The sequence below is a fragment of the Tasmannia lanceolata genome, unplaced genomic scaffold (genome assembly GCF_043159265.1).
Source record: "Tasmannia lanceolata isolate RefF3 unplaced genomic scaffold, GAP_Taslan_0.1 ptg000013l, whole genome shotgun sequence".
Taxonomy (NCBI): domain Eukaryota; kingdom Viridiplantae; phylum Streptophyta; class Magnoliopsida; order Canellales; family Winteraceae; genus Tasmannia; species Tasmannia lanceolata.
The window spans coordinates 35,897,966-35,925,255 of NW_027518690.1; the positions used below are offsets into that span (position 1 = coordinate 35,897,966).

Genomic DNA, 27,290 nt, shown 5'->3' on the forward strand with positions numbered 1-27,290 from the left:
AGAAGAAGGTGTTTGGGGTGGGGTTTTGTAGGGCTAGGGTTTTGAAGAAGGGAAAAATTAGGGCTTGTGGTTATGTAGATTGGTCGCAACCCATCTCCATCTTCAACGAACATGATTTCCTCCATTTTTTTGGGGTTAAGGAGGAGGTGCAACAAAGGGGGTTGTTGCTGGAGTCGTCGTTTCAGGAAGAGAAGGAAGCCGCTGCTGGTTGCAACAATGTTGAATTTTCTATTGTTGGCTGAGAAGGAAACAAGGAAAGAAATAAGGGCTAGAAACCCAGCTCACAAATGGACGAGGGGGGCATGTAATAGTGGGGTGAGGCGGTGGGTGCATCATTCCGGGGAGAGAGCATTTTGGGATTCATGTGGGGGTTCAACCGTGAAAAGGAGGCGTAAATGCACGCATCAAACCTATAGAATTTACTAAAAAAAGGAAAAAATTTAGCTAATCTTTGTCTGCTTTAATATAAATTAGATGTATATGTAGAAATGGGGGGTGTATAGTTAACCTACAAAACAATATATATTTGTTTTTACATTTTAAATTTAGTATTTTTATTTTTATCTACAAACCCTCATTTGTTAAGAAAAACATTGCGATGGACTTCATACTTTTGGTTTGATATGTCTCAAAATACATATCTATATTTCTAGCCATTTTCGTGCAATATCATGTTTTATATTTGGTTGTTAGATTCTAATGATATGGAATCCAACTTTCCTGTAATATTTTGTCAAAATATGGACTATTCTAATTTGTCATCTATACATTTTGCTCCTTGTCCGATATGGAATTCGTATTGGATGTATTTTGTCAGCAACTGATAGTGGTCACCAAGATACTTTTGTAGACAAAAATCCACAATGGATGCTCTAATACCAAATAATGCAGGTTTGATACCAATTTATGATAAATATAATTCTTAAAACCCTAAAAATTAAGAACCAATATAATAAGATTTTCTTCGCAAAAACACACACTTAAAAACTTTGTATACTGTTCTTTATTTCATTTCGCAAAATGCTCTAAAAAGTGATCTTACATCATATTTATAGCCTTCCATGTTGATGCGCACTTTGAAAACCCGAATTAAGGTGACTGATAAAGAAAACAAAACACGTAGTGACTTGAACAATGCATGAATCGTGAAGTAGGCCATCTTTTATTCAAAAGTCACTTAATTTACTACTTCTTAATGACTTAAAAGAAATAGGAGATAATGGGCTCCATCCTAACTTGTACCATAAAAGAAACAAATGACGGGCCCTATCAACTTAAATAAATCCAATAAAATAGGAGAGCGGGCTATAATTTTGTGAGACACATGTTCCTTTTTGACGTAGGACAAGTCACAAGTTGACTAATCCTACAACTTATTGACACTAAGGACGTAACTAGGACAAGTGTCTACTATTAGTAAGACTTTGGAAAAGTATAACAGGTTGTATCTTATGGTTTGAGGCCTCTAACGAGAATATCTAACAAGTGGAGCAATGATAATCATGCACGAATCGTATGCTGGAACTACAAAATTTATCAAACAAGCAATTGATCATTATGAAAGGACTAAATAAATTTGATACCTACAATTGGCACCTTAAGAACACTAAAGGTTCCAATAGAAATGGATTGGGACGTTCATAACTATTCTAAAAGTGCAGTCCCTTTTAAATAGATAAGTTTGATTAGGCTTGCTGTACACAACCTCACATTAGGCACAAACAACACTCCGATATAGATGATTTGACCTTTGAGGGCAAATTCCATGGGGACAAGTTAAAACTTGGACCTTTTAGCGATTTGGGATTTAATTGAATCAATTGAAAGTAACAATAGACTTTTAAGAAGGCCGAAAGGAAGATCCAAAATTTACTTTTGAACTCTGGTTTCACTTTGAGGTGGATTAGACAAATTGGGGCAAAAAGGCTTTTTGGTTTTTTTTAAAAAAAAATGAAGGGGGGCTTAGAAGATTAGAAAAACAAGATCCAAGGTTATGGAATGGATTTTGATCAAGTGTGGGTTTGAATCTGAAGTTTATGACAGAGAAGACAATTGAAGAGAAAGTGATTGGGAAGTCTATTTATGCTTTTATGAAAAAAAATCTTTAATCTCATACCAAGAAGTCCTTAATTTCACACCAAAGAATCTGCAAAGAGTCACACCATGTAAGAAAGTGAGAGACACACCCAAAATTCTGAATCTATTTCGTCCTTAAAAAAATATACAAGCCCTTTTCTTTTAAGAGATGAGAGGTGATGGTAGTTACATAACTACATGTGACATAAAATGTACAACATAAATAAACAAATAAGACACGTAAAAAAAGACGTACTCCCTACGGTGTCCTAATAGTACCCTAACATAAAATAATTAATAATCTAATGATCTCTAAAACTCTGGATGATCTATGATCTGGAGTTTGGATACATCTCGATCACCACTAGGAAATCCATCATCGAACCAAATGGGGGCAATGACTTGTTGCTGCTGCCTCCATCTACGCCAGTGACTCGAAATCTTGGCTGGATGCCCCTCAACACTTTTCCTTTGAGTAGCCTTTGATATTTTCACTTCTCTATCTCTCATACCTTGGTTCTTCTCTCTGGTCTTTAATATGCTTATGCGAGGACATACCACATCAGATATACTCTCCAGTTTTAAAATAGGCTTGAAGGTTTCTCCACTGTACATTCTTAATATTGACTATATAGTAAAACTACTGTTCTGCAGGACATATTGAAGTTGACCTATTTCAATAAAACTACTGTTCTGCTGGTCATATTTAAGTTGACTGATTTCAATTATGGCTAAGTCCAGATATATTTGTTAAAAAATTTCTCTGTCATTGCCTTTGATACATTCCTTAGTTTAGTCTAAATGCTTCTTTGATGTGATTTGAGTGGGGAATCACTCTTTACTATGATGATCCCATATGTGAGGAGACAGTGCTGTGCTAATGAAATTACTTGGGTCATCTATTGTTGTGCTTGTCATTTATGTTATTCTTCCTTTTGTCTGCTTATGCTTAAGTCTTGCTTTTCAGGAGTTTTTCCCTTCATACAATTTTCTTTCTCAGATATAGTTTTTTTCTGAATATATATATATTTTATCTTCTGTTGTGTCCCAAGCTTGCATTTATCCAAACAATATAGCTTTGTTTGTGTTCTGATTATTTTATAATGCTGCGTGATCCCCTATTCATCTAGTATTTCTTGCCTGTAATTTTCCCTTAAATATTTATTTAGCAGATCTCGTGAATCCTCAGTCTCATCGCAGCATTTTACCGACATGAAAACTAACATTGATTTCTTAATTGCTTGATTATTAGTGACATATTACTGGGATTGATGAAACGCTTGGTTAAGATGCGTTCTTCAAATTTTAAGGTTTTGATCACTTCGGCAACCCTGGATAGTGGCAAGGTATCAAGCTTTTTCTCCAATTGTCCCATATTGACGGTCCCTGGGAAGTTATTCCCTGTGGAAATACTGTACAGCAGTGAGCGTCCTACCAGCTATCTTGAATCTTCTTTGAAAGCAGCTCTTGGTATAGTTACAACTTTGATTCCAATCCTACATAAGTTTTAATAATATATGCAACTTTTGATTTTTTGTGGCTCTCTTGTTTGTTGCTGACGTTGTTGGACATTCATGATTCTACATTTCTTACCTAAGCCTGTGGATGATGATGAGCTATCCATGCATTGTTGCTATTGTAGTGTTGTTTTATGTTCCCCTTATTGTCTTTTAAGATACTGGAATTTAATATGGTATTTTTGGAAAATGGGCAACTAATATACGGTGGGGGAATTGTATTGCTTTTGGCTGTTTAATACGATGTTATGGACCAAATCATGGTATAAAGGAACTCTGAAAATGCATTAAAATATGCATAGCTGAAATGGATGCTATGGACAAAATGTTGTATTGCATTACGATCTGATATATCCCTTCTTTCTAGAGCATGGTAGAGATTCGTCTTGAATCTTGAGGTAACACCATATTATGTTTATGTAGGTTTTTTTTTTTTTTTTGAATGGTTGTTTATGGTTCAATAAAAAGAATTTTGTGAGTACAGGAATTATATGGTGAAAGGCCCTATTTGTTCAAAGGAAAAAAAATGGGCAAAAATATCACTGCCGGTCCACTTGATGATCAATGGCCGAAATTATTCATTTATTGGGCCCTCCATGGATACATCATGCATAAAAGAAAAAAAAATCCTCTTTGGACTGTTCTAGTGTTTTGCTTGGTGGCTCGTACACGGACAGTAAGAAAGATAAAATCTGGCCATTGACATTTCAGTGGCGAAATCTCCATTTTATGGAGCGTTAGAATTGTCCAAAATAGAGATATTGTAGGCGGAATTGAGTTTCAAATCATAAGATGACGAAGTGACCTTAATTGGGATCTGGAACTGCTTCAATTCGTGCTTGAACGGCAAATTTGAACCTTTTTGATCAATTGGGAGGGGCGAGCTACTGTACAAAGCTGGACTTTCAGTTTGGCTACTACAAGGTTCAATGGAGGAATGGCTAAGATCATTGGGGCCTCCACCTGTATGTTTTGTTTCCCTATTTTCTTCAAAATATATGCCTGGGTTCTATATAAATCCTCTTGTAAGCATATGACGATAAGATTCTTAATTAGGATTGATCCAATTATGAAGGTCCAAAAAGTCCCCAAGGACTTCTTTTACCCACATAACAAAGAATGAAAAAAAAGCTGCCAAAAAGTGGGCCCAAAATGATGTCATAATGAGTGTTGCTGATGTCAGCAGGTTGGTGCGTGTGTCCCGCGGGGGGTGGGGGGTCACACCCACCTCAGAAATTCAAAAGAATTGATCCCATAACTTTTTTTTGGACTTTAGAAATGTCGAGAGTTTCCAAAAAACGTATGGCATGCTATTAATGTTCTTTCAAAATTGAAAATAGTTTAACAGTCTTCCTATGACTGCATAAACGAGGTCTTTTATGCAAGTTTGAGTTAAGAGAAGAGTAGAAAATAGGTTTGCATTGGGTTTAGGGTACTTGTAGCAAGTTTCTTATACGTTTTGGGAGTTTTAAGGGATTTTTTGGGGTCCTTGTCATCCAACTGGTGTTTCCATTTTGAATAATTTCTTCTGCTAATGGACTTGGATATTATCATAATAAAGGGATTTCATTATATTACATCAATATTTAGAATTTGATTGAAGTTTTTAGGTTCTATGCAGAAGTGCAGATTATTATTTATGTAATTGCTGATTTGAATAAGAATCTGTTCATACGCTTCTTCTTTTGCAATTGTGCTGGTTGAGTTGCACCACTTTTTGATCCTTGTATCGACTTTTCACCCTATTGAATTCTCTCTAGCATAATTGTTGCTGTTAGTGTGGCGTTTTCAATTTGATCGAATGAATTCCACCCAAACTTTGAGTTCTAGTAAATATTCAAAAAATGTTTTTTTGTTGACTTCTAGTTGGTGGGTTGCAACTATTTATTGAAATTATCAAAGATCTGTATATTGGTTGTGGGAATTCAAAGGTTTTATTTGTATTAAAAGTATGCTCTTATGAATGCCATTTTCTTTGTCAACTTGCAGCTAAGATTTAAGATGATTTCTACTGTCCTGTAAGAAGTAGAAATTGATTTTCTCTCTTCATATGTAGCTATTTCAATCACATTTCCTTAAAGGCAAGTCTATGTGATGGATAAGTCAAATTGTTCTAATGAGTATTTATAAAGAGCTTAGATAATTATGGAGTGAAAAATTATCTCATGGCATCAGTGCAGTAGTACAAATTTTAAAGAATATGTACTATAGGATTTGTTTGACCAATCTTTCCGGTGTTTTATATACATGCTAAGTTATTGAAGGAATGCTATAGCAAATTTTGATGGGCAGGTAAGGGTGGTCCGGTCAATTAGTGATGGCAATGGATTTTTGAGGATTGCGTTTGATGAGATCCATGATAGAGTCTGTGGAGCCAATTTATCTTTCTGCCATGTCTGCAGATCGGCCAATGCGGTGGCCAAGAGTCTGTGGAGCCAATTTATCTTTCTGCCCTGTCTGCAGATCGGCCAATGCGGTGGCCAACTCTTTAGCTAGAGCTGGGGTGTCGAGGGTGGAGGTGGAGTTATTTGATTTCCTTCCCCCTCGAGTCCCGTTTTTTCAAGTTCCTGTATTTCTTTTTTACCCCTAGCGGGGTTGTTCTTATATGCTTTTTTATTGTCCTATTGATTCCTTGTATAGACCTCCTCGGTCTTTTTTCTTAGAATGAAATTTATTCTTACTACCATTCCAAAAAATTAACTATAGTTGCTTGATATTTAAGTTGAAACAAAAATGTTTGCATCAAGACATAGTATGAACTAAGTCACAATTCAATTATATAGCTTCCTTGGTGCATTATAGTAAAAATTATGCATTTGTTTTCTTTCATTTTTTGAACAATATCATCCTTGTAAATTGACTGTTAAGATCGTTTTATTTTAAAATAGTTAACTTTGTTGTCCTTGGTTTGCCCTCCCTAATTACCTTCTAGTTTGAGGTTTTGTACTTTTTTATTTGGTTGACACCTTTACTTACTATTAATCTGATTTCTCTTGCTAGATATTCACACCCGGGAACCAAAAGGGGATGTCTTAATATTCATGACAGGACAGGTGATTATTTGGTTTTGAGGTTTACCAATAGCTATTAGATTCCAATATCTTAATACTTTCTTTTTCCTTGGCAATTGACAATCTAGTATTTATTTTTTCTGCTCTTGGGTACATCTTATTTAAGGATGATATAGACAAAATGGTGTCCAAGTTAGAGGAGAAAGTTCAAAAACTAGAGGAAGGGTCTTGTATGGATGCCGTAATCCTTCCGCTTCATGGTTCTTTACCCCCTGAAATGCAGGTAAAGTAAACTTTTTTTTTAATTTTCAATTTTCTCGAAGTGCTGGATGGAATGGTTTTTAATATAATCTTTATTTCATTTTCCCACAAGTATTTTTGGTGCCCTGTTGCCATCTCATGGTTTGGTTCTTCCCATCTTAGTCCAGTATATTATTGTGTTCATTTTTATGTTAACGTCTTTTCAAGTTCTCATTAATACTTACATATTTGTTTAGTGTTGGTATTCTCTAGTAAATGTTTACAAGCTTTGTAGCTATATTATCTAAAATATTTCTTAGTGTCTGATATGAAGTCTGACTCTAAGATCTATAGATTGTGGAGGAACTTAATCATGTGGATGCTATTTGAAATCTTCCATGCTGTGACGTAGGGGACTTTAATGTTATAAGGTATTTTTTCAAAATTCGCGTTGGAAGTCTAATTACAAGTATTAAGAAGTTTATGGAGTAGCTGAAATGTGATTATAGACTTCCATCTTAATTCCAAAACTCCATTAGTTGGAGATGGAAGTCAAGACTCGAGACTGAAATTTTTGGTGGGAAATATAGCAATAAGAATACAATGTTTTCTTACACAGAGGAAAACATTGCATTAAAAAACTGTGGGGTAATGGATTTCTTACGGCTTTAGTGGAGTATTTGAAGAAGTTGACCTTAAAGGAAAGGGGGTGGAGACCTAAGATAGATGTTCTAGAACTTTGAAACATATCAATAAGAGGAGTGCTTGGATTGTAATGGAATTCAAGAGGAACAAAGTGAAAAGATGATGGTCAATGTATATAAAAGTAAAGTGCTAGGTTTAGATCACTTTTGAATAGCCTCTTTACAGGAGAATTGGGACGGGACTCAGTCTATCAGATGACAACACTATGAAGGTTTTCATGGAGTTCCATGATAGTTGCTACTTAACGAAAGGGTAAATGCTGCTTATTGGTAACATCAAAGGGGTTGTAGAAGCATGGGAAATAAAATCAATAAGCTTGTTCGATTTCCTCTTCAAGATTAATGCTCTAGACATGTTGAGGATGTATGAGGTGCTAGGAAAGTTGTATTCCATAACAGGTCCATCTCTGAAGGGAAGACAATATCCTTGGCAGTGTTCCTATTACCAATTAATGTTGGTTCCTAAGTATAGAGAAAAAAACCAAGGATTATATGCAACATGGATCGGGAAAAATCATATGATAATGTGGATTTGAAATTTCTAAAATATGTGTTAGGGGGGATGGGTTTTGGTGGTAAGTGGAGGATGTGTATAAGAACTAATACTTCGAAATCTTATTCTTCTATATTGTTAAATCAGCGCACTGGAGAATTGTTTAGAAGCTCTAGGGGTCTATGACAAGGTGATACTCATTCTTCCTTTCTTCTGATTGATTATCGGTGACGTGCTCAATAAATTATTTGTGACAATAGAAAGCCTTGGTCTAGTTGAGGGTGCCAAAGTTGTAGGTCAATCCAATATTATAAAATTGGATTGGATGTTGAACCGCTAAGTGTCGGGCTCATTTTTTTTCGCTCATTTTTTCTCTCTCTTTCTTTTTCCTATAACTCTGGTTGAACCGATTGCAAAAAGGTTACTATATTACTTTTAAGTGGGGAAACAGTGAAATGGATAAAAAAATTGGTTCAATGGTGGATTGTATAGGACTTCAAAGGGCTTTCCTTTCCGAGGGTAGAGGCATGGTGCAAAAGTGCCATTTATTTGATTGAGAGATGTGTAAATTAAAGGAATGGGGTCTTTTGGATTGATAATTTAGGCAAGGAAAATGAATATCTATTGAGAAAAGGGTTTAGGAGATTTGGAGGTGGGGGAAGAGGCTTTATGGAGGAGATTGATTCCAGAAAATATGAGAAGGAAATTTTGGGTGGGATTGTGAGGCTCTTGTTAAATGCTGTTACTCAGGTGCATGGAAGTCTTATCTTTAAGTAGGTAAAATATCAAAAATTGGTATTTACTTTAGGGTCAGGGTTGAGCTTTGGGTAAGGTTGGAAGGGTCCTCGGTTGGGGCAGAGGATTTGTGTCCCACATCCATATGCCTTTATAGGGTTGTAGGGTTCGAGGGATTTTGGTTCGGAATGTTTTTAAAAGGGCGAGGGGTATGAAAGATTGATTTTTAAAGGTTAGGAGGTATCTTAGAATGAGTTTTGTGACTATCCATTAGACTTGTTTAGTAAACAAGAAGTCTATATTGCCTTGGATTGGATAATTCGTACACTTTGGATGTGGGGAAGTCAATGTTTTTTCTTTGTTTCAAACGACGTCTTTTTTCCCCATGTTTTAAGGTGTGGAGTGCTACCTTTGCCTCAAGTGAAGACTTTCTCCCGGGGCCACTATAATAAATAAGATATTTTCTTTTGATTGTTTGAAGAGTAGAAGACATTTGTGAGCACATGTGTCATGTTTAGAGGAGCGGAGAGAATGCTAGCCACACCTTCATTCGCTATTATGGCATGCATTGTATCTCGTACGTTTTTTCTTCTCTGATTTGGTATGTTTGTTTATCCCCAAGAAGCATGAAAGACATATTTAGGGGGGTGGATGAGAGGCTCTTTTGGAACCAATATCACGTACTGTGGGAATTACTACCCATGTCAGTCTATGGGGGATGTGGAAGGAGATACATGTTAGTAGATTTACCGATTAAGTCACTCCAGATTGAAAGATTGTGATAACAATTGCACTCGAAGTCAAAAAATTATGATAAGTTTAGAGGTATAAGTCACACAATTTTCTTCTTTAAGTGGAAGGAAGTCTTAGAAGATAACTGGAGAAGAGGTAAAATCAAGACTAGGTGGAACAAACTGTTGGAAGGTGATGCGGGGTATCAGTGAGGACTGATGGTTGGTCCTTACTATGATTGAAATGTTGGTGTTTCAAATCACAAGTAACCTGAAATCTGCTTTGTCACTAATCTGAAGCCAAGCTAAGACTTATTGATCGTGTATCCATGGCCTCCTAATTAAGAGTTTTACGTAGAAAAGCAAGTTTCAATTTGGTTCACAAAAAGAGCCTGAGATTTCTTCAACTTTAAACTCCTGTTCAAAGCAAGAGCTTAATCAAAGGAATTGTAACAATACATAAGGAACAACCCATGAGGATCAAATATCTGACAATGATGGAACTTCTAAGCAAAACAGAGAGATTAGATCTTGAAAGAGACAGCCAAATTCTAGGTCTGATCGGAACTTTAATGAACAAAACAGCTCAGCTAAAGCCTAAGTATCTCCAAAAATCAAAATCTAGATGGAAGCCTGTTATTTAACAAAGATCATGAAAAGAAATGGTCATCCATGTAAAATTTTAGGTACCAAAACCTGATCTGGAAAAAAGATTAAAAAATTCCAGATCTATCAATCCAATGTCCAGAAAAGTTTTCCTTCTTTTGCTCAGGTCATTGAACGGATCTTGTGACAATCAGGTCCAAGCAAAATATTGAAATCAAATTGATGAAACTCCAAACAATGAAATCACGATCAGAATATAAACTCAAGAGAGCTCTAGATCTTATTTCCTGTAACTTTCCATGTAGGTTTTCACAAGCAATTCAAAGGATCCATGAACCAAAACAACATGAACAAACATCTCTTACCAAAGACAAGGAAATAGTGGAAATCTTGATGGAAAAGCCTCAAATGAATTCAGCAAACCACAGCATTAAATTCACTAACAGAAGTTGTAATTCTTCTTCCAAAATTCAGAAAACTTTCTTCAAGAGATGAGCTGAATGATGGAGGCATCCAGCTATAGGTTCAGACAGAGTTCTCCTTGAAAGCTTCAGGGAATCAAGAAGAGAACAAAGAGGAAGAGCTTAGATTTCCAGCTCAAATGATCCTCTTGTGAAATTTCAGCATTTGTTTTCTCCCAAGGAGAAGAAAACCGATTACAACTTTTCCCCAAATTCTATTCTAATGAACAATGAAAAAACTCTAATGAAAATGAGGAGGGAAGCCTTTTATAGGTCTCTCTTACAAATGAAATCCTAATGAAATGCATTTAAAATGCCAACTAAATGAAATGAAAACCAAGCCTATAGAAGCATGTGCCAAATTGCACTTTCCTAACAATCCCTTCCACAAGCTGAATTGGTTGATCCTCAATTTCCAGCCCTTGGATCAGCTAGAGATTAGGCCACCATCATGACTTAAAGGGAATGTTGTGGTGATCCCCCACATCATTGGAAGGACTGCTCATGCTTACCATTGATCTTAGTTTTCTGACAAACTTGGGTTTGATGGTGATAGCTGGGATTGCCTGGAACCATTTGAGAGGTGTGAAGCGGGCTTTCTTGGGTGCATTAGGTCGTAGAGGTACAAATAAGGTGGAGGTGTGTGCTCTCTGATTTAGACTGAGTGTCTTTTGCAAGTCTTTAAGTAGAAGGTGGTTGTGGATGGTGACTTTCGTAATGTGATTCTTCGGCTTTTAAATTAGCTCCAACCCTTGAGATATGCAAATTTTTTACTTGAACTTTAGCATAAATTGTGGTTTAGTGGTGTCTTCTGTCCTATTTATCCGAGATGCTAATGGGGAAGCAAATTTTGTGGCCAGGGCAGGGTTAATTATGAAGATTTATCTATTGTACAATCTCAGCTACTCTTGTAATTTTTTATTTCTTCAGCAAAAGGAAAATAAAAAAGAAATTTTATTAATCAAAAAAGTTTGAACACTTTTATTTTTATAAAAAAAGAACAGAAAAAGTGTTACTCATCAAAAAAGGTTTGAACATATTACATTTGAATACACCAGAGACCATTTAGGAAATAAGTATCACAAGAAGGAAAGATTTGCCTCCATATGTTTTGTCTGCATAATTATGCTGATGTTTTCAGATATTTAGAACAAAAACAAATTTTGTACATTTGGAAGGATTGGAGTTTTTCCTAACTACTTTTTCTACATAACCTCTTAAATCAATTGTTTTTCTCGTCCTTTTTTCTTCAATCGTTGGTGTTGGGCTATGTCCTTAGAAGTATTAATGGTGCAAATGGTGTGGAGATCAAAGTTAGTAGCTGCCTCAATTATTTTAGCGTAGGACCACTCTAGAGGTCTACCCATGACCTTGGAAATTGTGGTCCGCATTCCCCAGTGGAAGCAATATCATTCATGCCATTTCACTAGGATGTCCTATATTATTTTATTGTCTTTCCATTTCGTCCACGAAAGGAAGCAAGCGGAACACGATTTTGCAGGTCTGGAGCAAAACTTTGCCTGATCGAAGAAAAAGAGTTTCTTGCCCCCTTTTGTTATTCGTTGCACCTTTATACCTGATTTTCACGAGGTTTCCCAATTTCACTGATTGCAAAAACCATATATCTGAGGCTTTACATAAGGGCCTTGTTTTCGTCAAAACATTTACAAGGCTGTTGTCAACGCCGAAGAAGGGGAAATGAAAGAAGATTTCATGCAAAATTATTGATGCGGTCCCACGAAGGGTTTTACATACTAAATCAGTCCAAGATGATTGTTGGAACAAATCCAATTAACCATAGATTTAAATAATCTATCACATGACGATTTGGGCATGAAACAAGAATAAATCTAGGATAGAAAATTAGTGATTAAACTAGAATAAATTCACATGAAGAACAATCAATAAACCCCAATCATGCAGAGTGATTATAGAATAGGAAATTCACTTCAATGAGAATGGCTATTATTTGACGCACGCATCATTCATTAGGGGCATTATGGTCATTGTAATTTTTTTACACACACACACACACACACACACACATATATATATATATATATATATATTATTTGCAGATGACATAGTTTTAATTGACGAAACCAAAGCAGGAGTAAATGCTAAGTTAGAGTTATGGAGAACTACTTTGGAATCCAAAGGTTTTAGACTGAGTAGGACTAAGACAGAGTATATGGAGTGCAACTTTAGTAATGTAAGGAGGCGGGATGTGGATGTAGTAAATATGACTGGACAGGAGGTACCTAAGAGGGATATCCTTCGCTATCTTGGTTCAATTCTACATAAGGAAGGAGGGATTAAAGAGAATGTTAACCATAGAATAAGGGCAGGTTGGTTGAAGTGGAAGCTTGCCTCAGGAGTTCTGTGCGGCCGTAAAATCCCTACCAAGTTGAAGGGAAAGTTTTATAAGACAACTGTGAGGCCAACCATGTTGTACGGATCAGAATGTTGGGCCACCAAGAAGCAGCATGTGCATAAGATGAGTGATGAAGATAATAGGCCAATAAGTGGCATATTTGCCCATTAGGATTTATATTTCCATGTTATTTAGTTTAGGAATTTATTTTCCATGTTATTTTAGTTTCTAGGAATTTTATTTCAATATTTACTTTTTAGGGATTCTTAAATTAGGCAGTTTCCTTATTTTAAGGACTCCTAATTGCCTATATATAGGCCTTATGTAGTAGAGATTATTAACTTTTGATGATTAATAAAGATTGATTTTCCCCTCTACTGTTTTCTTCTTCTTCTCCTCTTCTCATATTCTTCTCTTCGCCCTTAATTTCGTCTCTTCTTCTTCTTCTACCCCTATTCTTCTTCTATTGTTCTCCTTCCATTCTCTTCTTCTTCTTCTCTCCCCTTTCGTCTATTTCTCTCCCCTTTCTTCTATTTCCTTCACGGTGCTGCATCAATTTGGTATCAAAGCGAAAGATCCAAGAATCTCAGCAAAATCAGAGCCAAAGATTCTCGTGTTTCCTAGAAAATCTGAGAAGAAAGTGTTCTTTTTTCTACTGAGTTGACTCACCAGTCAACTCGGTTGTCTTCAACCTCTAGCCGAACCATAGAATCTCTTCCCAACACTCCATTAAATTCTCCTATAGAGGCCCGACTCCCTAAGCCGCTTTCCACCACCACCTCCTTGTTGCCCAACCGGAGAACTCCATCTCCAAGAGCGCCCCATCCCTCAAACTCCCAACACCTCCTTTTATTTTTAAATATCAGCCTTCTTAACCTGCAAATTGCCACCCATAGGAGCCCAGAATTCTCCCCATAATCCTCAGCCAAACCTCCATATAAGGCCTCCCTCTAACCCTCTTATAACGATACCCAAAGCATCTGTTTTTGTGCCTCAATCCTTCCTTGATCTGTGCATCTAAAACCCATTCTAGCAGACCTCCTAAAGAGCCCAACAACACCTTTCATAACAGCCACAAGACACTTTCTACTCACCCATTCGATTTTGTTTCCGTGTAGGTTGTAACACAGATCCGTGATTTTTCTTCTAATTTCAAAGGCAATTACAGAGCAACTGACTTGTACCGAAGGATAAGGCAATAGGTTCCTTCTCTGAGAAGGAAACCTAGAAAGTAGGAAGATTGGGCACCTTGCATAGCAAGTTATCCCTTTTCATTGGTGACCTCTTCTTTACATTGGTAACCTGTGCCAGTGTGTACGGGTCTCAAAAGAAAAAAAGGTAAGTTGCTATTACCATCCCATGTGGGCCCCACTGTTGCTTTTAAATGGCTGAAAATATAGAGTATACGGAATGGACACATTGCCTTTTTGCTGCCTTCAGTTGCCTGAGTGAAAGAAATACATTGCTGCTGCTTTAGTAAGGAAAATGAAAGATTAAAAATAAAGGCAAGTTTCCTGTTTCTGTACGTGTTATCGAGAAGAAAATAAAAGGCAAAAGGTAAGTTCCTTACCTAGTAAGTTAGCTACAAAAGTGAGTCGTTATCTTTATTCAACATCCCTCCTTTTTTCACCTTGGAACCCCCTATTCACGTGACAATCTGTCACTTCAGTTGAAAAGGAGGACTTTTCACACATCCCCTTTCTTCCTTTGGGCACCCTCCCTTTATATTAATTACAATCTTTAACCCCCCATTTTTCCTTGGATACTCCTACCCTCTCTTTCACTGATGTGGTAACGTGACCACTTTCAGATAAAAAAAAAGAATATATTTATATACCCCATTCTCCCTTGCACACCCCCCCTTCCCATTTAAGTTACACTATTTTACCCCCCAGTTTTTACCTCTAGGCACCCCACCCACCCCAAAATAAAATAAAATAAAATAAAAATTAGAAATCAGAAAAAAAGAAGAATAGAAAATACGTTTCTCTCTCCTCTCTCTCTGCTAGTTTTTCTCTCCTTGTTTGGGCTATTTCTGCTCAAAATTGGCCCTCGACCTCAACACGAAAGTTGTTCGTGACAACTTTTAGAGCGCATTCAGCCTATTTTCAGCAGCGGACCGTAGTCTTCCGCACAGTTTCAGGACCCATCTCAGCCGTTGATTGCACCCATTCTTCCGATCATCAGCTTTCACTCATCCGATTTGAGATCTGAGACAAGTGTTGTGTTCCTTTCGCCATGACAAACAAATCAGATGGTTGATTTCAGTTTTCGACGCCGATCCCAATGGCTCCGCCCTATGTTCCTTATTTTGATGGGTACGACGAAAGCTATTGGAATGGCCGCACTCACTTTCGCTATTATGAGGATACATGTTTACGTTGGATTGATGCTCTAGACGCATATCATGAGTACAATGGCCATGATCACCGCCAGACTATCTACTGGGCTAAAGAAACTGTGCGACGACAAGCCCGATGCTCATGGAGCCACATTGAAACGAACCGTCGTAGAAGACGTGAGCTGCCAATCTGTCGTTGGGAGGATGTTCGTGATGCGTTTATGAATATTTATGCGCTCGACTATTTGAATCAACAGAGATTGAATCGTGAGCGAGAATATAGAGTGTTGTGTAGTGTTGAAAGTAAAGTCGAAGCCCTCCTTGAACGACTAAAAGAAGACCGTCATTATATATGCGAAGCTAAAATTATAGCTGAAAATTCAGTGCGTCGTATACATGAGCAGAGACAGCTTCACACTTCTAAGGCAGATGTTGTAGTAGATCCATGTGAGGCTTTTCCCTTGACAGAGTTGATCGAGCATCGTCCTTAGTCAGAGCCGAGTGACATGACTGTTGATCCATTACCCGAGACAGATGATCGCGAGCATATTACAGAGGATTGCCCTATATTTACGCTGATTGATCAGATTGCCGATAATTATGCCGACACAGATGAACTTGTTCCGCAGATTGATCATGAGGTCCATCAGCCTGACATCACTGCCCAAGCTTCAGTCCTAGACTCTGATTTTATCATTGATTCTACTGAGTCTGATGAGATAATAGCGGATGACTTCCATGTAAATTCTCCTGTGCCTACTGAGTTACCAGTTGATGTTGATTATGTGGAGGATGTTCCCTGATTGGTACCACCCATAACTGTTTTGCCGATCACGCCGATCCAGGACGAGTACATTGCCATCTTCCCAGCTTCCCTGATTCTCACGAAATGCTTGTATTTTGATGATTTTGTATGGATGCTTTCTTCCATATTCCGCCGCCAGCCTTTCAGATCGCTTTCATTGCTGTCTCGAGCATTAGCCATCAGGATTGCTTTAGACGGATTGCGCTTCATTCTGCTTCATTGGATTATTTTCATATTTGACCTAGGCGGATTAGAACTCGAGGGCGAGTTCTTTTCAACCGGAGGAGAATGATGAAGATAATAGGCCAATAAGTGGCATATTTGCCCATTAGGATTTATATTTCCATGTTATTTAGTTTAGGAATTTATTTTCCATGTTATTTTAGTTTCTAGAAATTTTATTTCAATATTTACTTTTTAAGGATTCTTAAATTAGGCAGTTTCCTTATTTTAAGGACTCCTAATTGCCTATATATAGGCCTTATGTAGTAGAGATTATTAACTTTTGATGATTAATAAAGATTGATTCTCCCCTCTACTGTTTTCTTCTTCTTCTCCTCTTCTCCCTTAATTTCGTCTCTTCTCTTCTTATTCTTCTTCTATTCTTCTTCTTCTACCCCTATTTTTCTTCTATTCTTCTCCTTCTATTCTCTTCTTCTTCTTCTCTCTCCTTTCGTCTATTTCTCTCTCCTTTCTTCTATTTCCTTCACGGTGCTGCATCAATGAGTGTAGTGGAGATGCGAATGCTTAGATGGATGTGCGGCCACACAAGGTTAGATAGAATTTTTCATTCGTAAAAAGGTGGGGGTGGCATCAATTGAGGAGAAGATGAGAGAGCACCGCTTAAGATGGTTTGGACATATCCAACGTAGGCCTTTGGATTCTCCAATGAGAAGAGGCGACTCGTGCCAAGTTGATGGAGTAAAAAGAGGTAGGGTTGACCGAAAACAACTTGGGTATAAACAGTGAGGAAAGACTTGATTGCTAAGAACATAACAGAGAACATGACCTTGGATAGGAGAGAATGGAAGAAAATGATCCATGTAGGTGAACCCAACTAGTGTCAGGATTAGACTTAGTTAATTTGAGCCAGGTAGATTGTTTCACTTTCATCAAGAAAATTTTCTAAAGGATTCATTAGCTGACCCCAACTGGTTTGGGACAAAGGCTTAGTTGAGTTGAGTTGAGTATATATAATAATTATCGTGGGATGGAGGATTAACTCTCACGATTTTTGTCTCTCTTTCTCTCATCAACTCTCTCTCTCTTTCTCTTCCACCATGTAGACTTCTAACATGGTATTAGAGCTTCAAGGTAAGATCAAAGCATAATCGTAAGGTTCCTCTTCCATCTGTGGCCCAGCTAGTTGGATGTCTGTAAGCTCAATGGTTCCCACCCTTGGCATCTCATTCTTGTTTTGATGATTCCAATCTCAAGTGATTTTGTATCACTAATGAGTTTGATTGTCTTTAGTTGTAGATCTCATTAGTGTGCAATCAAGGAAGCTTGGATCAAGGCATTGAAGCTAAATTGGAGTGATTTTGGTGTACCCCAAAGCTAGGATGATCCAAGAAGCATGGTGGACATGAAGCCTTGAAGTTCAAGAGAAAATTGAAGTGCTTGTCAAGTCAATTTAGTATGTATTTTCCTCTCCCTTGTTTTTAGAGATGACAAAGGCACTTAACAATGTTTTAAAATGAACTTGAAAATCTATTTGAAAACTTAGAAAAATGTATTTGAAAACTTAGGATTAAAGCCCAAAGACCATGGCCCAAGACCCTTGAATTTCATATGTTAAAAAGGATTTTTAAACAGGGCCGGTCGATCGGGGTGTACCGGGCGACCGCGGAAGCCGTGCTGGAAATCTAGCACTTGGCTTTCAATAGCGGGCCGGTCGACAGGGGTGATCCGGTCGACCGCGGATATGTTTCTGTTTCGACAGAAACAATCCAGCATGGTTGGGGCGGGCGACCGCAGAAAGGTTTTGACCCGAATTTAAATCGAACAGGTAGCCCTCGCTAGGCGACCGCCACTGGCTCGATCGACCGCGACGGTTTAAAATTTGAAAATAAAAAAGTGCACCCAATAGGGGCGGGCGACCGCTGTGGCTCGGCCGACCACGCCGGTCTGGCAAAAGAGCCGTTGCGGCTTGCGGGGCTTCGCTTTTTCAACCCAGATTATTACAATTTTACCCCCAAACGGTCATATTTTCAAATGGGTTATATATACATTATCTAAACCTTTCTAAACTATCTTTTTACATTATCTTGAATATCCAAAAAATCAAAATCAACTTGTTTGAGTGCCTCTCTCACCTCTAAGCAAGGAAGTGGATTAGGCTTATATTTGTATATCTTTATCAATCTTGTGTAACCCTCTTGAAGGGATTTTAGTTTTCTTTCTTTAAGATCATTGTATATTCTTTCTCTAGTTTGCCTCTCTCCCATCCAGTCAATGACAGGAAAGGTAACTACTTGGCTGGCCGAGAGTGCGAAGGGACGCATAGCCATTCCAAGAGCGAGTGTTAGAGACGTGTAGCTTTCTCCGGTTCGTGGCGAGTGCGAAGAGACTTGGAGCCATCTCAAGAGCAATTGTTGGAGACGCGTAGCTTTCTCCGTTTCGTGGTGAGTCTTGTGAGGCATAGCCGAACCAAGTTGTAATTGGGTTGATTCCCCGACATTAAGGGAATCCGTAGTAAAATCACCAAGAGGCCTTGGTGAAGTGGAGTAGGTCCTTGAGTGACCGAACCACTATAAATCTTGGGTGCACACTTTCTATCTCTCTCTCTATCTCTTTGTGCATTTGTGGTTTATTTTCATTTGTGTGCTTAAAGGTTTTAATTTGCCATTGTTTTTAGCTTTCACATTGTTTATTTGGCAGAAGTTCTTAAACCCAATTCACCCCCCCTCTTGGGTTGCCATCACCCTTGGGATTTCAATGTCGATGGGTCTTTGCTATTAAATATCTTCCAGACGGGACTATTGAGCGCCTAAAAGCACTTCTTGTGGCCAAGGGATATACTCAAACATTTGGAGTTGATTATCAGGAAACATTCTCACATGTGGCCAAGATACCTTCTGTCCGTGTTATCATATCTCTAGCTGTTAATCGTGGCTGGCCATTATATCAGTATGATGTGAATAATGCTTTCTTTCACGGCGATTTGATTGAGGTGTATATGGAGCAACCTCTAGCGTATGTTGCTCAGGGGGAGGCGTGTTCCTCTATTTTTCTCCTTCAGAAAGCAATTTATGGGCGGAAGCAGTCTCCGAGGGCATGGTTTGGGAGGTTTAGTTATGCAGTTCTACGTTTTGGCATAAAACAGTGCGCGGTTGATCACTCTATTTTCAGCTATCAGCCTACAGCCGGGTATATCTTCTTGATAGTTTACGTGGGTGATATTGTGATAACGGGAAATGATCAAGCTGGTATACAGAGATTAAAGACCTTCCTGCAGAGATTGGTCTTCCATCTTCAGATCCAACACGATTATATTGTGATAACAAGTCTAAAATTTATATTGCCACTAATCCAGTCTTTCATGAGCGAACTAAACACATTGAGGTAGACTGTCATTTCATTCGTCAGAGAATTCAAAGAGGTGAGATATGCACTATGTTCACTTGATAAGTAGACCAGCTTGCAGATGTGTTCACTAAACCATTAGGCCTGTTAGGTTAAAGGATGCTTGTAACAGGCTTGGAATGTATGATATATACATTCCAGCTTGAGGGGGAGTGTTAGACGCACACACCATTCATTAAGGACATTATGGTCATTGTAATTCTTTCTCACACGCATACACACACAAGTGTGCATGTAAGTTACCTGCACACGAGTGCAGAAATAGGGTGGGGGCCCACTTTTTTGGGGGGGGGGGTCAAAACCGTTCATTTGGAAGGGCCTTCCATGAATAGGGTGTGGCCCAAAAATCAGCCCCATTGGATCGTCCTAACCCAATCAAAGGTTTGTGTGGGGCAGGGGCAGGGGCGGGAGGGGGGGGGGGAATGGACAGACACTGTGTGTCCATGTTTCTGCTCATTTTCCCCTCCACAAATGGCAGGGTTAGGATGATCCAATGGGGCTGAATTTTGGGCCACACCCTATTCATGGAAGGCCCTTCCAAATGAACGGTTTTGACCGCCCCCAAAAGTGGGCCCCCACTCTGTTTCTGCACTCTTGTGCAGGTAAGCTTACCTGCACACTTGTGGGTTGTTAGAAGTGTATGTAGTAGCCTTAAGGGCATAGTGGTCATTTTGTATGTGCTCCCTTTATATAAATACATTAGTGAGGAGGAGTTCCCTCTCACAACAATCTTCTCCCATCTTCTACTTCTTCCCACACTTCAACATGGTATCAGAGCCCTAGGGTTACCCTAGGGCTCTATTGAGGACCGCCATCCTCTTCCTTCTCTTCTCCCTTCAAAACCTACGCCTAACCCTCAACCTTCCTTCCCCTTCCTTCAACACATAATCCTAACCCTAACCCTTCTCTCCACATCCTCCCCTCCCCACCACCTAATCCTAACCCTAACCCTTCCCCTTCCTTCACCACCACCTCCCCAATTCCCGCCCCTCTCTCTCTATCCCCGAGTCACCCGCCCCCCTCCTCCCCCCCGCGATTGGATCCCTTTCTCCTGCCCCTTGTCCCCCCTCCAAACCCCCCTGTCCCTCCTTTCCCGACCTGATTTCCCCCTCCCTAACTCCATTCCCCTCTCCCGTTCCCATTTTCCCCTCACCAACCCCCCCGTAACCTATGTCACAAAAGTCGTTCTCGGGAATTTCTCGACAAGGGAAAATCTCGGGATATATTAATTTTTATTAATTTTTTTTTGGTTTATATCAGGAAATAAACGGTAAAACTAAAATTATTTAAAAAATATATAAAAATATTAAATTTAAGAAAAAAATAAAAAATCAAAAAGTGGTAAAAATATCGGGATAATATCGCAATATTATCGGGATATTTTATAATAAAAATGGAAATATCGCTATATTTTTAAAATCTCGGGATTAGTTCGGGATTTTGTCGTGTTATCAAAATCTCGCAATAAAAACGCTATATTTTGAAAATATCGGAGAAATTTGTGACATAGCCAATAACCCCATTCCCCTCTTCCGTCCCCATCTAGGGCTGGCAATGGGGCGGGGCGGGGCCGAATGTTGCATTCCCCGTCCCCGCCTCGGGGAAAATTCCCCATCCCCGCTTCGGGGATTGCGGGGAATCCCCGTCCCCGCCCCGCGGGGGAAATCAAATCCTCATCCCCGCTGGGGAAATAATCCCCATACAATTCCCGCCCAATGAAATAAGAAATGTGAGAACTAATTACATATAGAATATAAGACAAACTTAAATCATAAGCATATTTTTATGGAAAATGATATTTGCACAACCTCAATTGTCTTTTCTTCATTAATTTGCTCGTGAAAGCCTTTGGGAAATGAAATGATCATTTGATAGATCTTCAAATTTTAAATAAGTTATTTTTTATGATGCAAGGTACTAGTAATGAATCGGGGCGGGGCGGGGCCAAGGTCCTCCCCGTCCTCACCCGATCCCCACGCTAGATCGGGGAATCCCCGCCCCGAACGGGGCGGGGCGGGGCGGGGCGGATCCCCGGTTTCCGGGTTAAATTGCCAGCCCTATCCCCATCTCCCAACCCCATTTCCGTCCCAAACAACCCCACCCCGTAATCCCATTCCCCTCTCCCTCTCCCTCCACCGTAGCCCCCCTCTCCCTCCACCGTAGTCCTCCTCTATTCCCTCTCTCTCAAGGTTTTAAATGTCGGTTTCGGCCACAACGGAAATCGAAATATTTCGGTGGAAATTTCGGCCGAAATCATGTAAAAATTTGACAAAAATTTTGGTTTCCTTAAAATTTCCACCAAAAAGTACAAAATTTCGGTAATTTCGGTGGAAGTCTTTACATTTCGGTGGAAAACTTTTACATTTTGGTAGAAATTTTGTAAGTAAGGGTGAAAAACAAAATTTCGGTTAAAATTTCTGCCGAAATTTCGGGGAAATTTCAGGGAAATAAGGTAAAAGTCCAATTCAATGTAATTTCGGTTTCGGTCCAAACTGAAACCGAAATATTTCGGCTGGAATTTCGGATTTCGGCCGAAATTTAAAACCATGCTCTCTCTATGTCCTTTTTCCTTCCCTACTTCATTTATTGTAAGCCCAAGGGTTCAACCCTACCTATGTTTTGATGATCTACAAACTCAAATTGATTTTATGATGCCAATGTTCTTGCTAGTGTTGTGATTTAGACATGTTATATTCATATCAACACTTGGAGCAAGAAGAACAAGGGCTAGTCTTGGAGAAAGTCAAGTCTTAGTGGTCATCCTTCAAGCCGTATTGTCAATTGAAGAATCAAGGGAACCACAAGCGGAAGAACAAGTTTGAAGACTATCTCAACACAAGGAATGGATCATGCAAGCGATCAAGAAGATTGAAGCATAAGAAGACTCAAGGTTTATTTATTTTAAAATGCATTGGAGTCCTCTTGGCATTTAGTGTTTGCATGATTTAGTGTTTTCAAAACTCATTAAAACTTATCTTTGCAACTCATAAAAAGTATTTGAAAACACATGTTTAAAGCCCAAAGACCATGGCCCAAAGTCCCTTGCACTCAATGTTTAAAACCAAGTTTTTAAAGCAGGGCTGGTCGACCGGGCTAGGTCGGGCGACCGCGGGATGATACCTGGAATTCCAGGATCAACCAAATTTAAGTGGGCCGGTCGACCGAAACCATCCAGGAAGGTCTTGGCGGGCGGCCGAGATTACCCTGTCGACCGCAGAATGTTTTTCGAGCCAAATAATTTTCAAATAAGAAAGTCCTGGCGGGCGACCACGTGATCTCGGTTGACCGCGCCATGTTTTGAGCCAAAATGTTTATTGAACAGGTAGCCCTCGGTGGGCGACCGCGGCCACCCTGGTCGACCGCGGATGTTCGAAATTCAAAAAATAAAAAAGAACGCCCGATAAGGGCGGGCGACCACCGTAGCCCGGTCGACCGTCGTGGTCTGGCAAAAGAGCCGTTGGGGCCTGTGCAGGGTAGGTGTACCTAACCCAGAAATTACGGTATTGCCCCCAAACAGTTATAAATCTTTTAGGGCTATTTAAACACCATTAAAGACCTTCATTCTAACATTTTGAAACATTTGTAAAACCTTTGAGCTTTTTCTTTCAAAATCAAAAGGAATCATCTTCTACCTCTTGTGCATTTGAACTTGCATCCATTACTTGTCAAGAGGGTCTCCAAGAGCATCTAGTTTCTATCATTTGGAGATTTAGTGAGCTTGAGAGTTGTATTTGCCTTTAAGAGGCTTGAGAGCTTTTATTTCTTTCTTCCTTTCATTTTTGTAAAGAGGTTTTCTACGCTTCAACCCTATAGAAGAAGAAGCTTGTTTGAGGAGAGGGTTTCACGCTTCGGCCCTTGAGAAAGAAGAAGCTTGTGAGAGGGGTTTTACGCTTCGGCCCTTGAGAAAGGAGAAGCTTGGTTATAAAGGGTTCTACGCTTCGTTCCACGAAAGGAGAAGCTTGATCATTGTAATTGGCTCATTGATCCGGCCATTTGAAGGAGGATCGAGATAGTGGAACTCGCGCGTGGACGTGAAGAGTGGAGTAGGTCTTGTGATAGACCGAACCACTATAAATCTCATGTACATTGTCTCTTTCTCTCTTCTCTCCTTCGTGTAAGATTTTGGTAATATCTTTTACTTGTTTATTCATTAATCAAAAAGTGCTAGTTGCACTCTAAATTTCTAGGGCTTAAACAAATTGCAAAATGATGTGATTTTTAATTAGACCCAATTCACCCCCCTCTTGGTTTGTGTATCAGGATTTCATTTATCTTCTCCTAAATCCTCACTTCCGCTAAGTTTCTCTCTGGTTTTTCCTTTATTATGATCTAAATCCTCCCCTTTGGCTGTTCATGCTCCTCTCCGCAGCTCCGATTCTTCTTCTGCGACCTTCCAGGTCTTGACATTCTTTTTCTCTTTCATCAGAGCCGTGTTCTCTCTCGTGGGCCCGTCTCGTAGTCTTTGCTTTGTGGGATTCTCTATCCGTCTGTATCTATGGATTCTCCCGTCATTGAGGATCCCTCTCTTGGACAGGCTTCTAATGGTCCGACTCCTCCACCCCCTATGACTTCTTCCTCTAGTCATCCTCGCTCGGGGGATGTTTCATTCCCTCTGATGACTAAAATAGCACTAGATGGGTCCAATTATGTCAATTGGAAGGTTGCTGTTGAAACTTATCTCATTGCTCGACGTAAGATCTATATCATCCGTTGGCCTCCTCCAGCTTCCACTGATTCCTCCTATGAGAAATGGGTGGAGGACGATGCTCTGGTGTGCACTCTCTTATGGCAGAGCATGACCACTCAGATTTCTGGCACCATGATGCATCTTTCGACCGCTAAGTGCATCTGGGATGAGACTGTAGTTCTCTTTTCTGGGGTGGGCGATCTTGCTCGCATTTGTTCCACCTATTCCCAGTGGATGCATCTCCAGCGTGGTGACGCCCCTCTTTCCGCGTACTACAGCCAGTTTGTCTCTCACTGTCAGCAGTTGGATGTTCTCATGCCTCTCATGACCGACTTAGCTGTTGTTGCCCAACAGAGGGACCAGCTCCGTGTGGTTTACTTTCTTGAGACGTTTGGTAGGGGTGCAACTTGGGTCGGGTTGGCCTCAACCCGAACCCGACCCCGACCCGAGCAACCATTTACTCAACCTAGACCCGACCCGACCCGAGGAACCCTTTTTGCCAACCCGAACCCGACCTGACCCGAGTTCAACCCGACCCAAGCCGACCCAACCTGAGATTTTAAGCTTAAAAAATAAAAAAAAGTATTAAAAATATCGGGTTGAACTCGGGTCGGGTTGCCGACTTGCCCAAGTCCTCAACCCGACCCGAACTCAACCCGGGTTGAGAAAACTCAACCCAAACCCGAACCTGAGCCGAACTCAACCCAACCCGACTTTTACCGGGTTGAACCCAACGGGTTCGGGTTGAGCTCGCCCAAGTTGCACCCTTAATGTTGGGTCCTGAGTTCCTTCCTCTCCATCAGCAGATATTTGGATATGGGACTATGCCCTCCCTACAGGAGGTCTATTTACGAGCTTAGCAGTGCATAGTTGGTTCTTCTCCGCCCACTCCATCCTTTGATGGCTCTGCGACGGCGGCCTTTAGTACTGATGACCGTGCTCCCCTTGGCGGGTGGCACCTTTGGATATGGCCGTGGATGTGATTCTGGCCGTGGTGGCCGTGGCTCTGACAGAGATTTTACTGGTGGTCGGAGTACTAGTGGCCGTCCTCGCCCTTATTGTTCTCATTGCCGACGGGAGGGACATTCTCTGGACACATGCTATGTTCTACATCCTGAGCGTCGTCCTCCCTCCGCTCCACAGTTTGGCCGCTCTGCCCATCTATCTACTACTGATGCATCATACTCAGTCCCTTCTTCCTCCTCTGAGCCCACCCATGCCGCGCCTCCTGATGGTGTATTTCTCTCTCGCGCCGACTACGATGAGTTTCAGCGCTTCAGGCTTACCAACCCTCCGACTGCCGGGTTTGCTCAGCCAGGTAGCTCTCATGGTTTCCTTCTCACTAGCTCGAGCTTTTGGATCATTGATTGTAGAGCCTCGAACCACACGACATGTACCTCTTCATCCCTTTGTTCTTTTCATCCTCTCTCCTCTCAGTTTATTACCCTTGCTGATGGGAGTACTACTCCCATCTCTGGTATTGGTACCACCTCTCCTTGTCCTGGTCTTACCCTATCCTCTGTCTTATGTATTCCAAAATCTCCTTTTAACTTACTTTCAGTTAGCAAGCTTACTAAACATCTTAATTGCTCTGTCTCATTTTATCCGTCTTATTATTTATTTCAGGATCTTTTGACTGGGAGGACGATTGGCTCGGGCCGTGAGGTGGATGGACTCTACCGTCTGGATTGTGGCCCTTCTTGCACCATTTTGCACAGTTCCATCGATGCCTATCAGTGGCACCGCCGTCTTGGCCATCAATGTCTTGAGCATTTACGACTCACTTCTATTATTTCTTCTCCTGTTCCATCATTTCAGTGAGAGGCATGTGAACTGAGAAAACACGATCATGTGTCATTTCCGTCTAGGCTTATTAGTAGGGCCTCGCACCCTTTTGATGTAGTGCACTCTGATGTATGGGGTCCCGCGAGGACTACCTCTATTTTTGGCTATAGATATTTTGTTGTCTTTATTGATGATTTTTCTCACATGATTTGGATTTATTTGCTTAAAGATAGGTTTGAGGTTTTCTCCACTTTTCGCCTTTTTCATGCTGAAGTTACAAATCAGTTTCAATGTACCCTCAAATGTTTGCGTACCGACAACGCTAAGGAATATTGCTCCATTTCCAATGGCTTTCAGGAATTTCTTTCCACTCGTGGCATTGTCTACCAATCTTCATGCGCTCACACCTCCCAACAAAATGGTGTAGCTGAAAGAAGCTGCGCTCTTTACTTGATGGAGCCCATACTCTCCTTATTCAGATGCGGGTCCCCAAATCTTATGTGGGCGACGCTATCCTCACTGCATGCTACCTAGCCAGCAGGCTTCTCTCTTCGGTACTTGCTTGCTCTTCTCCCTTTGCCATATTGCGTCCTCATCATGACCCTTTCCCTCTCACCCCTAGGATCTTTGGTTGTGTGTGCTTTGTCCACAACCTTGGTCCAAGCTTAGAGAATATGGATCCTCGGGCTGAGCTATGCATCTTTCTTGGGTACTCCTGGACTCAGAAAGGTTATCGCTGCTATAGTCCTCGCTTGCGTCGGTCCTTTTTGTCTGTCGATGTTACCTTTTTCGAGTACACTTCTTACTTTGACACTTCTAGTGCGGACCGTCCCGCCGTTCCTGATTCAGATATTCCTCTACTTCGTGTAGTCCTCCCCGATTCTCTTACTTCTCCTCCTTTGCAGGGTGATGAGACAACCACTGTGTGTGATCCCTCTTCCTCGGTACCGGCTACTACGGCTGTCCCTCCTGTTACTCGGAAGACATATCATCGCAGACCCAAGTCTGGAGCCCATCCTTCTCAGCCTGCGCCATCTATTTCTCAGCCAGAGATCACGTCTTCCTCCTCTCAGGTAGCTATTCTTCCCTCTCCTACAGTTACTCCAGACTCTCCCATTACTTCTCATACTTGTTCTCAC

The 27,290-nt window shown here is 40.3% G+C and overlaps 1 protein-coding gene across 2 annotated transcripts in view; it reads left to right on the plus strand.

Annotated features, from left to right (window-relative positions):
* LOC143890042 (RNA helicase family protein) overlaps positions 1-27,290 on the plus strand; it is a 136,641-nt gene that overhangs the window by 12,028 nt on the left and 97,323 nt on the right. For both annotated transcript variants that reach the window (XR_013255107.1, XM_077394566.1), the window contains exons 4-6: positions 3,329-3,546; positions 6,594-6,646; positions 6,771-6,887. Coding sequence is in view for 1 of the 2 variants with exons in the window: in XM_077394566.1 (XP_077250681.1) it covers positions 3,329-3,546; positions 6,594-6,646; positions 6,771-6,887 (388 nt within the window). In the remaining variant the exon portion in view is untranslated. The remainder of the gene's footprint in view (positions 1-3,328; positions 3,547-6,593; positions 6,647-6,770; positions 6,888-27,290) is intronic.